Source organism: Cuculus canorus, chromosome 2, assembly GCF_017976375.1.
Source record: "Cuculus canorus isolate bCucCan1 chromosome 2, bCucCan1.pri, whole genome shotgun sequence".
Taxonomy (NCBI): Eukaryota; Metazoa; Chordata; class Aves; order Cuculiformes; family Cuculidae; genus Cuculus; species Cuculus canorus.
In genome coordinates, this window is record NC_071402.1 from 2110521 (window position 1) to 2123935 (window position 13415).

The 13415-nt window shown below is 55.3% G+C and overlaps 2 protein-coding genes across 12 annotated transcripts in view; both read left to right on the forward strand.

Annotated features, from left to right (window-relative positions):
- EEF1D (eukaryotic translation elongation factor 1 delta) overlaps window positions 1-2816 on the forward strand; it is a 28944-nt gene extending 26128 nt beyond the window's left edge. For 4 of the 5 annotated variants that reach the window (XM_054058832.1, XM_054058833.1, XM_054058834.1 and 1 more), the window contains 3 exons: window positions 469-717; window positions 1659-1853; window positions 2659-2816. In XM_054058832.1, the coding sequence (XP_053914807.1) occupies window positions 469-717; window positions 1659-1853; window positions 2659-2697 (483 nt within the window). In that variant the 3' untranslated portion in view covers window positions 2698-2816. The remainder of the gene's footprint in view (window positions 1-468; window positions 718-1658; window positions 1854-2658) is intronic. The other variant, XM_054058836.1, reaches the window with a different exon arrangement.
- A 2139-nt stretch (window positions 2817-4955) lies between these two features.
- Window positions 4956-11626, forward strand: NAPRT (nicotinate phosphoribosyltransferase). Of its 7 annotated transcripts, none has more exons than XM_054060464.1 (13): window positions 5042-5292; window positions 6413-6576; window positions 6679-6761; window positions 7366-7496; window positions 7576-7691; window positions 7796-7989; window positions 8807-8947; window positions 9098-9182; window positions 9457-9537; window positions 9879-9981; window positions 10092-10249; window positions 10480-10587; window positions 10722-11626. In XM_054060464.1, exons 1-13 carry the CDS (start codon window positions 5106-5108, stop codon window positions 10776-10778), a joined length of 1608 nt encoding a protein of 535 aa, XP_053916439.1. In that variant the 5' UTR covers window positions 5042-5105; the 3' UTR covers window positions 10779-11626. The 7 variants fall into 7 exon arrangements, 5 of the variants coding, with proteins under 5 accessions (XP_053916438.1, XP_053916436.1, XP_053916437.1 ...); XM_009566228.2 differs by having other exon boundaries at window positions 5056-5292; window positions 6449-6576; XM_054060461.1 differs by having other exon boundaries at window positions 5001-5292; window positions 6413-6761.
- Window positions 11627-13415: the final 1789 nt, after the last annotated feature.

The window sequence follows — 13415 nt, forward strand, 5'->3', positions numbered from 1 at the left end:
GTGGGTGTTGTTCTCTTCCTCCAATTAACAAGTGATAGAACCAGAGGAAATGGCCTCAAGTTGCACCAGGGCAGGTTTGGATTGGATGTTAGGAAACATTTCTTCACTGAAAGAGCAGTGAAGGACTGAAAGAGGCTGCCCAGGACAGTGTTGGAGTCTCCATCCCTGGAGGGGTTCACAAAGTATGTAGACATGGCACTTTTGAACATGGTTTAGTAGGCAGGGTGGTGTTGGGCTGATGGTTGGACTGGATGAGCTTAGAGGTCTTTTCTAACCTTTATGATTCATCCTAAATGTCCGATTTTGATGGCCAGTTCTACAGACAAATTGCATGATGTGGGCCATGTTCACTGTTGTGAGCACTGTAGGCTCCGTTCCTCAGCTTCTCCCAGTTCTCAATCCACCTTCAGGTTAATCTTCTTCCCTTTTTCCTTAATACCTATGTGAACACATGTCGCCTCAATGAAGAAAGTGGAACCATTCAGTGTTCCCTCCAAGAAAGTGGAGCTTCCTTCTGCTTCACCGGCAAAGAAAGTTGAGCCAGCTGCTGCAGAGGAAGATGATGATGATGACATTGACCTCTTTGGTAGTGATGATGAAGAGGAAGACCAAGAGGCAGCCAAGGTCCGGGAAGAGAGACTGCGTCAATATGCGGAGAAGAAGGCCAAGAAACCGGGTCTTATTGCTAAGTCCTCTATCCTGTTGGATGTGAAACCAGTGAGTAACCAAAGTGATGGGAGCTGGGAGCTGTGTCTTGTTGTATTGAGGGATGTAAATCAGCTCTCTTGGTGCATCCGAGCAGGCTGGTGATGATAGGACCTCCAGCTGCCCAAACGAGAGGTCAGAGCGAGGTGGGATCTGCAGCCTTTGTGCTGCTGCCCTGCTCCTTGCACCGTGACAAGTGCAGGGTGTTCCTCTGAGGTTCCCCTCACCAGGACCAGCTGTTTTGTCCTAGGAATGACATGGAGCTCTTGGAACAGGTCGAGAGGAGGCCATGGAGATGATCCAAGGGTTGAAGCACCTCTGCTATAAGGACAGGCTAAGAGAGTTAGGGTTGTTCTGCCTGGAGAAGAGAAGGCTCTAAGGAGACCTTAGAGCAGCTTCCAGTACTGCAAGGGGCTTCAGGAAAGCTGGGGAAGGACTTTTTCCAAGGGCCTGGAGTGATGGGATGGGGGGGCAGTGGTTTTAAGCTGAAAAAGGGGAGATTTGGATGAGATCTCAGGAAGACATTCTTCACCATGAAGGTGTGAGACCTTGGCCCAGGTTGTCCAGGGAAGCTGTGGCTGCCCCATCCCTGGAGGTGTTCAGGGCCAGGTTGGATGGGGCTCTGAGCAACCTGATCCAGTGGGAGGTGTCCCTGGCCATGGCAGGGGGATTGGAACTGGATGGGCTTTGAGATCCTTTCGAACCCAAACTATGCCATGATCTTCAGCACCTGTAGGTAGAATGAAAACAAAGTCCCATGGAGCATTGCTGCGAAGTCCTACTTGGTTTGGTTGAGCCCATCAACTGCTTCTGGTAGACAAGAAAGGGCAACTTGCTTTACCTGAAAGGTTCTGAGAGGAGCAGTGTTGAATTTGATGTCACTGGACACCTCTTGGGCCTAATGGTGGTCTCTCGTAAGACAGTAGTAACATTCATACATTATGCCTTTGCAGTGGGATGATGAGACTGACATGGCGAAGATGGAGGAGTGTGTCCGGTCCATCCACATGGACGGACTGGTGTGGGGAGCCTCCAAACTTGTCCCAGTAGGCTATGGCATCAAGAAGCTCCAAATACAGTGTGTGGTTGAGGATGACAAAGTTGGGACAGACATCCTGGAGGAGGAGATCACCAAGTTTGAAGACTATGTAAGTTCTTCAGTGAGCTGTGCTGGGTGGTGCCTGACCTGCTGGGTCACTTTATGGTCAGGTTTTAGTGGAAGGTGTCCCTGCCTCTGGAGGGAGTTGGAACTGGATGATCTTCCCCCAGGGAAGCTGTGGCTGCCCCATCCCTGAAGGTGTTCAAGGGCAGATTGGATGGTGTTTTGAGCAGCCTGATCCAGTGGGAGTTGTCCCTCCCCATGGCAGGAGGTTGGAACTGGATAAGCTTAAAGGTCTTTTCCAACCAAAACTATTCCAAGATCCAGTCCCCACCAACTGTTCCTGTGGGGAACCCCTGCTTTTACACCTACCCTGGATGGACACGCATTAACTGTGGTAGAGACAACATCTCCATCCCCATCCTTCCTTCTTCCCTGGATGCCCAGCCAAGTGGTTTGCAAGGCTTAGCGCTACTCCTGTCTCGCTGCTGGGAGATCGGCAGTTCTGATTACTGGTTTTATTGACCTTTTTGTCTGCTGTTTTGCTTCTATTTAGAGTAAATCAGGAACTTTGATCTTCACATTGGTAGAAACTCATGCTAAGAAACTCATTAAGTCAGAAACTTTGATCTTCACGTTGGTAGAAACTCATAATATGGGTTCTTCATAGGCTGGAATGTCTAAAGGCTGGCACAGGCCAGTGTCTGGTTGAGATGTTACTTAAAAAACAGTTCTTAAAGGTCCTCTTAGCATTATCCTGAGCGACCTGGGTCATGTTTGATCTGTGAAGATCATTGTGAGTGTCTGAAACCACCTTAGTGACCTCTGGTTCATTTGTTTTTGTTCCTTCACAGGTGCAAAGTGTTGACATTGCTGCTTTCAACAAGATTTAGAAGCCAAACTGTATCCCTTCGGAAACTGTAACTAATAAAGAGCAAGATTGGGAGTGCAGATGGGATCATGGTCTTCTCTGCAAGACTTGGGGGATGTCCCATTGTTGAAGGAAGGCCTTAAGCTAGGGGTGACCTCTGTTTCCAAGCTGGAATGATGGTGTGAGTGGCATCTGTTCCAATGCCCAGGGTGTTTGTGCTCACTCAGAGTGTTTATGATCACCTTTCCCAAGGTGGAATTCGAAAAGAAACCAAACCAGGATGAACCACCATGAGCTGCGACCAACGGGATGAGGTTAAACAAGGCCAAGTGTTGTGTCCTGCACTTGAGTCACAACAACCCCATGCAGCTCCAGGCTTGGGGAAGAGTGGCTGGAAAGCTGCCTAGAGGAGTGGGACCTGGGGGTGTTGGTTGACAGCATGAGCCAGCAGTGGCCCAGGTGGCCAAGAAGGCCAATGGCGTCTTGGCTTGTATCTGCCTTGGTGTGACCAGCAAGAGCAGGGCAGTGATTGTGACCCTGGACTCGGCAGTGGTGAGGCTGCACCTCGAATCCTGGGTTTGGTTTTGGGCCCCTCACTCGAAGGAGGACATTGAGGTCCTGGAGTGCATCTGGAGAAGGGGAACGGAGCTGGGGGCGGGTCTGGAGAACAAGGGTTGTGGGGAGCAGCTGAGGGACTTGGGGCTGTTTAGCGTAGAGAAGGGGGGGCTGAAGGGAGACCTCATCACTGCCTGAAAGGAGGTTGTGGTGAGGTGGGTACTGGTCTCCTCTCCGAAGGAACAAGTGATGGGACAAGAGCAAGAGACATTAAGTTGCATGAGGGCAGGTTCAGGTTGTACATCAGGAAACATTTCTTCACCGAAAGGGTTCTCAATCTCTGCAAGAGGCTGCACAGGGAGGTGGTGGAGTCCTCATCCCTGGTGTTTAAAAGCCAGGGAGATGAGGTGCTCAGGGCTGTGGTTTAGTGGTGGACAGGGATGGTTGCTCTCGATTGCTGAGTTGGGCTGAATTTCCTCCATCATTCCTGCCTGCTGCTCATGGTGGCCACATCAGCCACTCATTTGGCCTGTCAGGAGCCAGGACCATGCTGAGCGTGGCCCATGGAAAGAAGAGGTGACATCTCCAATGGCAGCACACGCTGTCCAATCCCAGAGTCCCAGGTCCAGGCACACGTCTCATCGTGCCACCACCGAGCAGATGGAAGTGCCATGAGGTTGTGCTGCTGGCACTGGGTGAAGCCGAAGTGACGCATGACAGCTGGGTGATGATGACTCTGGTGCTGGCTTCCCTGGCTGAGCTCAGTGTTGTGTCCCCAGTGTGTCACCATCCCTGGTGTCCTGTGTTCCCTGTGTATTGCCATCCCAATCCCCTGTGTCCCTTCTGTGCTGACATGCAGGGTGTCCTCTGTCTCCCATGTCCTGCCATCCCAGTGTCCCTCATGTGCCACCATCCCTGTGTGCTGCTGTCCCTGTTGCCACATGCCCCTGTGTCCCCTATACGATGTCATCCTGACTGCCCAGTGTCCCCTCTGTGCTGCCATGCAGTGTCCTGTGTCTCCCACGTCCTGCCACCCTGGTGCCCTGTGTGTCACCATCCCTGTGTCCCTTGGCCATTCCTGACACCCGGTGTTCTGTGTGTCCTTCCTGCTATGGTCCGTGGCCCCTCCCCTGTGCCACGTGTCCCTTTCAGCCACCAGTGCCACAACTGCCTGGGTGTCCCATGTGCCTGGTGTCCCACATGCCCAGTGTCCTGGCAACCTGGTGTCCCAGGTACCACCACCCAAGTCCCTGGTGTCCTGGGTGCTGGCAGAGCAGGGCCCGTGGGTGCCACCCTCCCTGCGTGCGGCCATTCCTGCCGCTATGTGTCCCCTGTGTCACCTTTGTGTACTGCCTTCCATGCGTCCCCCGTGTGCCACCATCCCTGGTGCCTTGTGTCCCCTCTGTCCTGCCATCCTTGGGGTCCCCCTGAGTGTCCCCATCTCGGGTGCTCTGTGTCCTCTCTGTGCTGCCATCCCTGTGTCCCTTGAGTCCCAGCATCCCTGGTTCACTTGCCGGCACCCCCCCCACCCCGCCCCGTCCTATGTCCCGCCATGCCTGGTTCCGTGTTCCTTATGTCCCACCATCCCTGTTTCCTGGTGTCCCCCATGTCTCCCATCCCTGGTTCCTGGTGTTCCCCATGTCCCTCATCCCCTGTTCCTGGTCTTCCCCATGACCCACCATTTCCAGTTCCTGGTGTTCCCTGTGTCCCACCATCCTTGTGTCCCGCCATCTCTGTTTCCCTGTGTCCCCCATGTCCCATTATTCCCCATTCCCTATGTCCCACCATCCCTGGTTCCTGCTGCCCCCATGTCCCCCCATCCCCGTTCCCATCTCCCGCCCCTCCTCCCTCTCCCAGGCTGCCCTGCGCTGGCCCATGGCGCCTCTGGCCGACCTCTACCAGTTGACCATGGCCTACGGGCACTGGCGTGCCGGCCGCCACCACATCCCCGCTGCCGCTGAGCTCTTCTTCCGCCGTGCGCCCTTCCAGGGGGGCTTCGCATTGGTGGCTGGGGTGGCCGAGGGGCTGCGCAGCCTCCGTGCCTTCCGCTTCTCCGCCACCGGTGCGTGGGGATGGGGGGACGACAAGGGGGACAAGGACAGCTCTAGGGACATCACTAAGGGGGGGCTTGGGGACAGGGATGGCTCTCAGTGTGAGCTTGGGGACAAGGACAGCCGTCAGGGGGACTGGGGGGGAATGGGACGACCCTCACAGGGGGACAGAGGGCAGCTCTAGGGGCATAACTAAGGGGGGGGCTGGGGGACAGGGATGGCTCTCAGTGTGAGCTTGGGGACAGGGACAGCCCTCGGGGGGATCTGGGGGGAACGGGGACATCCCTCACAAGGGGACAGAGTGTAGATCTTATGAGGGACAGGGACATTCCTTACAAAGTCACAGAGCGCAGCCCTTATCGGGGACAGGGATGGCTCTCCTTCTGAGCTTGGGGACAGGGACAGCCCTCAGGGGGACATTGGGGGAACAAGGACATCCCTCACAAGGGAACAGAAGGCAGCGCTTATGGAGGACAGGGACGTTCCTCTGGGGGGCAGGGACAGCCCTAGGGGGGGCTGGGGGACAAGGGCATCCATCAGGGTGACAGGGACATCCCTAAGGGGGACAGGAACATCTGTCAAGGGGAGCCTAGGGGACAGGGACATCTCTCAAGGGGACAGAGACAGCCCTAATGGGGACAAGGACAGCCCTCGGGGCTGTGGGGCAGGGACAGCCCTAGGGGATGGGGACATCCCTAATAGGGACAAGGACAGCCCTCAGGGAGGCCTGAGGGACACAAGGGGGGTTCTGGTGGGTTGGTGGGGACTGGGTCAACACTTAGGAGAGGAGTGGAACACCTTGAGGGGACAGGGACATCGCTCAGAAGGATCTGGAGACTCCTCAGAAGGACTTGGAGGGACAGGGAAATCTAAGAGGGGCAGAAGAACACAGTGGGACAGGGACATCCCTCAGAGGGACCTGGAGACCCATCAGTGGGGCCTGGCGGGGCAGGAAAGGCTAAAGAGGGGCAGAGGGACCTGATGGGACACAGACATCCCTCAGAGGGACCTGGAGACCCATCAGTGGGACCTGGAGAGCCAGGGAAGGCTAAAGAGGAACAGATGGACATGGTGGGACAGGGACATCCCTCAGAGGTTCTTGGAGGGCCACAGTGGTGTTCAGTGTTCTAGGGTCCCACCTGCCCTCGCTGAGCTCCATCCCCACAGACGTTGCCTACCTTCGCTCCGTCATGCCCACCACCACAGAAGATGCCTTCTTTGATTACCTGGCCACCTTGGACACCTCGGAGGTGACAGTGTCTGCCATGCCAGAGGGTTCAGTCGTCTTCCCAAGGGTGGGACACGTTTGGTACCTTCCTCTTCTGAGGGACTTTGGGGCTGTTGGTGTCCATGTCCCCAGTAAGGAGGTGGATGTCCCTTCCCGGTTGTCCCCACAGGTCCCATTCCTGCAGGTGAAGGGGCCATTACTGGTGGTGCAGCTGCTGGAGACCACATTGCTGTGCCTGGTCAGCTACGCCAGGTAAGGCCTCATCCTGCTTTGGTCCTCTAGATGCTGGAGACCAGGTCTGTCCCCACTGTGGTTCCTACCACATCCCTATGCATTGAAGCAGAGACAGAGTCTCCTCACCCTTGGCCGCGTGGTAGGACCAAGCCTGGCTTGGTATGACCCATCCCTTTGTCCTCCAGCCTGGTGGCCACCAATGCTGCTCATTTCTGCCTCTTTGCTGGCCCAGACATGCAGCTGATGGAGATTGATCTCCTTACCCTTAGCTGTGTGGTGGCCCCATGCTCAGCATGGCTTGGTGTGACCCATCCCTTTGTCTTCCAGCCAGTGGAGACCACGTCTGTCTCCACTGTGCTGACCCCACTGTGGTTCCTGCCACATCCCTGCACATTGGAGTTGAGATGGAGTGTCTTCACCGTTGGCCATGTGGTGGCACCAAGCCTGGCTTGGTGTGATCCATCCCTTCGTCGTCCAGCCTTTGGAGACTATGTCTATCTCCCTGTCTCCACTGTGGTTCCTACCACATCCCTATGCGTTGGAGCAGAGATAGAATCTCCCCACTCTTGGCTGTGAGGTGACACCAAACCTGGCTTGGTGTGACCCATCCCTTCTTCTCCAGCCTGGTGGCTACCAATGCTGCTCGTTTCCGCCTCCTTGCTGGCCCAGACATGAAGCTGATGGAGATGGGGCTCCGTCGTGCTCAGGGACCGGATGGTGCCCTCTCAGCATCGAAGTACTCCTACATCGGGGGTGAGTGCTGCCCCATGGTGTCCCATGGCTTTTTGGCTGTGCCATCACCTGTATCCCCTGCTCTTGTCCCACCTTGTAGGCTTTGACTTCACCAGCAACATCTTGGCTGGGAAGCTCTTCGGCATTCCGGTGCGTGGCACCATCGCCCATTCCTTCATCATGTCCTTCACCTCGCTGGAGGAGGTGGAACCCCGGGTGAGCATCACCATGGGGAGAGAAAGGGATGCTCTTCCCATGGTCATGTTCTTGGTGCCGTGGAGGAGGCCACAGGATGAGGAATGTCCACGTTCCCTGTGCAGGAGCTGCCACCGCTGGCAGGAGGACAGCCGGTGGATCTCCCAGCTCTGGCTGAGTCATGGTTGGGGCGGGTGTGTGAGCTGCTCCAGACACCCACCAAGAAGGCCAAGCGAGGCGAGCTGGCTGCCTTTGTGTCCTATGCCATCACCTTTCCAAAGGACTTCCAGGGGCTGCTGGACACATACTGTGTCAAGAGGTGAGGATGTTGGGTCCCCTCAAGGTGGCTTTGGAATGGACGCGTCCCTCCTTGCCTGCTGGCCTCCAATCATGGAATCCTTAAAGCTGGAAAAGACCTCTAAGCTCATCCAGTCCAACCATTAGCCCAACACCCTCGTGGTGACCAAACCATGTCCCTTAGTGCCACATTTCCACCTTTTTTGAACACCTCCAGGGATGCGGATTTCACCACCTCCCTGTGCAGCTTCTTCCAATGATTGACAACCCTTTCATTGAAGTGATGTTTCTTGATGTCTAATCTGAACCTGCCCTGGTGCAACTTCAGGTCATTCCCTCTTGGCCCATTGCTGGTTCCTTGGGAGAAGAGACCAGCACCCACCTCACCACAACCTCCTTCCAAGGAGTTGTAGATAGTGATAAGGTCTCCCCTCAGCCTCCTTTTCTCCAGGCTAAACAACCCTGAGCTTCTCCACCTAAGCCTTGTTCTCCAGCCCCTTCCCAGCTCCGTTCCCCTTCTCTGGACACACTCCAGTCCCTCAATGTCCTTCTTGGAGGGGCCCAAAACTGTACACAGGATTTAAGGTGTGGCCTCACCAGCACCAAGCCCAGGGGCACAATCACTCCCCTGGTCCTGCTGGCCACACCATGGCTGATCCAAGCCAGGATGCTGTTGGCCTTCTTGGTCACCTGGGCCACTGCTGGCTCATGTTCAGCTGCTGTTGACCATTGCCTCCAGGAAGCTCGGATGTTTCCACCTGGCAGTGCTCCTGCTGGTTCTGCCCTGGGTTCCTGTCCCACCAGGCAATGGATGTTAACCCTTATCTCACCCATCCCAGGAGTGGTCTGCCAAACTTCTGCGCCGTGGCATTGGCCCTTCACCAACTGGGCTACAAGGCCATTGGGGTGCGCCTGGACAGTGGGGACCTGGCCCAGCAGTCCAAGGAGGTCCGCAAAGTTCTCCGAGCCTGCGGAGCTCAGTGAGTTCTCCACCAAAGTTGATTGCTCCCCATCTTCAGCTTCCACACCAGCGCGGGAGACCTCCTTGTGCAAGGTGCTGCCATGAGTGGAGCCATGGGTGCCCTCAACTCCTCATCCCCTCCCTTGTTTGCTCCTCTGTCATTCTCCAGCTTCCAAGTGCCATGGTTTGAGAAGATCCCAATTGCTGTCAGCAACGACATCAGTGAGCAGAGTCTGGAGGAGTTCAGCCGGGAGGTGAGGTGGTTGCCATCAGGGCTGGGCTGTCACCTTGACTTTTGTTGGTGCTGCTGAGGTTTGGAGTGGGTGGGGTGGACAGGAGACACCTGAGTCTTTCACCCTTGGTGAGAAGAGAAGGGTTTCTAGGCTGGGAAAAATGGCTTCTGGGTGGGACACATGGACACCAGGCAGCTTTGGGCAGAGTGTCATCTGACCCTCTCCATGGCTCCAGTGCTGGGTGTCAAAACCAGGACTGGGCTGTTGATGGCCACTGTCTTCTCTGCTGCACCAGGGGAGTGAGATTGATGTGATCGGTGTTGGGACAAACCTGGTGACATGTCCCCTGCAGCCATCGCTGGGATGCGTTTACAAGGTAGGGGTGGTGGCTCTCTCCCTGCTTGACCTCTGGGGTGGCAGTTCTTCAGCTTCTCTAAGGCTTCATGTGGATGGGGCCAAACTCAAAGGGGAATCCAGCCCTAAGAGACGACAACATCAAACCATGGAATGATTTGGGTTGGATGGGTCTTCATGGGTCATCCAGCCCAGCCCACACTCAATGACCAGGGACATCTCCCACTGGATCAGGTTGCTCAAAGCCCCATCCAACCTGGCCTTGAAGACCTCCAGGGATGGGGTAGCCACCACTTCTCTGGACAACCTCTCCTAGTGTCCCACCACCTAGGCTTCCATCTTCCTAACCACCTTCTCCTACAGCTGGTGGAGGTCAATGGCTCTCCATGCCTGAAGCTCACAGAAGATGAGGAGAAGATGACCATCCCAGGGACTAAGACAATCTATCGACTCCATGACGCTGATGGTGAGTGTGGACACCCTTGCCACCGTGCTGCCTGCTTCACCTCCATACCCCATTCCTGCTCCATAACCCTGTCCCAGCAGCTGCTGGCCCCTAACCTGGCATCTCTGCAGGTCACCCCTTCATGGACCTCATGGCCTTGGAGGAAGAGCCCTCACCCAGTGTAGGGCAGGAGCTGGTGGTCCATGTCCTGGGGCAGCTTGGTGAGGCCAGCACGGTCATGCCTACCACCATAGAGCGTCTCCATCAAACGTATTTCAGAGATGGCCAGGTTGGAGCAGCTCTGCCTTCTGGTGCTGGGATGTCCCCTTCCACACTGGGTGAAGGACCAAGCCAGGGTGGTGGTGGTGTCTTGTCAGGATCAAGGGGTTAAACCTGGGTTTCCTTGCATCCACAATGTTCCCTACTCCAGTGGTGACACCGAAGTCCAGTGTGGAGCTGGCTCATTGGGGATTGAGGCATCATTCCACATGGACATGGTCACGCATCTCCATCTTGCAGATATGTGAGCCACTGCCAAGCCTGTTGGAGGTGAGGAACCATGCGCAAGTGTCCCTCAGCCAGCTCCACCACACTCACCGCCGGCTCTATGAGCCACAGCCCTACCCGGTATGTCCACCACTTTCCAGACGTGGTCGGCACACAGCCAGGACAAAGCCCACCGTGGAGCTGCAGTGGTGGGTTGATGATGGGCATGGACTTACAGCCCCCATGCTCACCATCTCTTCTCATTCCCATTGCAGGTGGCTGTGACAGAGAAGCTACACTGCCTGCTTGCCGAGCTGCAGGCAGCAACCTAGTGAGGTCTTCTCCTCCTCCATGCTCTTCTGAAGACCAGGTCATTAATTTGGCATTAATAGTGCTAATGAAGTTGCTGCTGCATGGTGCTGTGCTGAGGAGCCTGCAGGAACTAGAAGGGCTCGCTGGGGTCCCAGGAGCAAAGATGCGCACGGAGGGATGGGGTGGACAGAGCTGGGACGTCCCTTCATCGTGGAAGTCCTTCCATGCCATGCTTAGTGGCCCTGCCAGCACTGCAATTTCTGCTATGGCACCACTGTCCATCTTCATAGCCCTGCCATCCTTGTGTCTTCTCTGGTGGCAGCACTGTCCCTTGGTGGCTCTGTACCATCTGCTTTGGCAGCACTGTCCTTTGGTGTCCCTGCCAGCTCTGTGCCTTCTGCTGTGGTGACTCTGGCCACATTGGTGGCTCTGCCAGCCCTGTGCCTTCTGCTGTGGTAGTGCTATCTCGTGGTGGCTGTACCAGCCTTACACCTTCTGTGGTGGCAGCCCATGCTGAAGCTCCTCAGTGGCACCAGAGACCAAGCCTGGAGTGCATAAGAAGGTCCTACCATGGGAAGGGCCAACCTGTGGCCCAACCCATGTTCTGTGGGACACCCATGGCAGATGCACTTCATCTTTCTTATCCTCAGCTTTGACTCTGTGGCCATTCTTCATCTCTTTCCACTTCGTATGCATTCCCTGGGGCATGGAGGCTGGTCCAGGTCAATACTTGCTCCAGGTTGACACCAGCACTCTTTAACCCAATGTCCATAGAGGAGCCACTAATCCTCACAATTAACTTCATCCTAAGCAATAATCAAAATAAAGGTCTTCACCTGCTCCAGCCACACCACGTGGCTGCTCTGGTCCTTCAAAACACTTGTTGCCTTCAACTTGAATGTTTAATTTTACATCCTTCACTTTTCTTTGTGGTTCATAACTGAATGAAGTTGGAATGATGAACCAAATGCTGACCCAGGAGAGCACCTGGGGTGGCCCCAGAAGGTGCCTCACAGCCCCATTTTGTGGCATCCTATGACCCAAATTCCAGTGAAATCCCCTTTTGAACACTCTTGAGGGAAGGTCTTCTGCCCAGGCAATGACAGTTTGAAGGCTTTATCAAAACAGGGTTAAAAGAGTTGTAGCATGGAATGGGAAAAGACCTGCACAGATTGAATCTTCTCTGGGACATGTTCATAGAATCATGGAATGGTTTGGGCTGAAGGGATTTTCAAGATCACCCAGTTCTAAGCCCCTGTAATGGGAAGGGACACCTCCCACTGGATCAGGGTGCTCCAAGCCTCATCCAACCTGGCCTTCAACACTTCCAGGGATGGGGCATCCACAACTTCTCTGGGCAACCTGTGCCAGGGACCCTCCCACCCTCACAGAGCAGAAGTTCTTCCTAAGATCTCATTTCAATCTTCCTTCTTTCAGCTGAAAACCATTCCCCCTCAGCCTATCCTTGCACTCCCTGATCAAGAGCCCCTCCCCAGCTTTCCTGGAGCCCCTTCAGGTACTGGAAGCCGCTCTAAGGTCTCCCCAGACCTTTCTCCAGGCTGAGCAACCCCAGCTCTCTCAGCCTGTGCTCAGAGCAAGGGGCCTCCAGCCCTTGGATCATCTCCATGACCTCCTCTGGATTCACTCCAACAGCTCCATGTCCTTCCTGTGTGGAGGATTCCAGAACTGGACACAGGACTCCAGGGGAGGTCCCACCAAAGCAGAAGAGCAGAATCCCCTCCCTCACTCTGCTGGCCACGCTGCTTTGGATGCAGCCCAGGACAGGGTTGGCCTTCTGGGCTCTGAACTCACATTGCCAGCTCATGTTGAGCTTCTCCCCCAGCACCTCAAGTCCTTCTCCTCAGGGCTGCTTCCAATCCATTCCCCACCCACCCTGTGTTTAGGCTTGGGCTTGCCCTGACCCAGATACAGGACCTTGCACTTGGCCTTGTTGAACTCATTCTTTGATGCTGCCCAGATCTCCAACAGGTAAATCCTTTCCCCAAGACTGTAAAATGGACAGACCTGGAGCTTTTGAGATCATCAAGCCCAACCGTACCAGGTGGCACCATCCTCCAGCCTCTCAGCCCTCTCTGTGGTCACATGGCACCAGGAGCAGGATAAACCCACCCTCAAGATGATCCCTTGGTGGATCTGCTGCTCTTTCTCCTCCCACTCAGCTGCTGGACCTGGAGCTCAGCCATGCATTGGGAAGGTGCAGTGATGGAGAGGGAGAAGGAACACCACAGCGAGATGTTCCTTCACAGCCCCAGGCACCAACCCTCCACTTTGCACTACAACCCTTCCCAGGAACAGCCATGGTTTAGAATCATGGCATGGTTTGGCTTGGAAGAAACATTAAAACCCATCCAGTTCCACCGCCTCTGCCACAGGCAGGGACACCTCCCACTGGATCAGGTTGCTCGAAGCCTAATCCAACCTGGCCCTGAACACCTCCAGGGAGGGAGCAGACAACTTCCCTGGGCAACCTGGGCCAGGGCTTTGCTACCCTCATCGGGAAGAATTTCTTCCTGATGTCCCACTTAAATCTTCCTCCTTCTAATTTAAAGCCATTCCTCCTCGTCCTATCACTCAAGGCCCTTGGAAATAGTCCCTCCCCAGCTTTCCTGGAGCCTCTTTCATTACTGGAAGGTGCT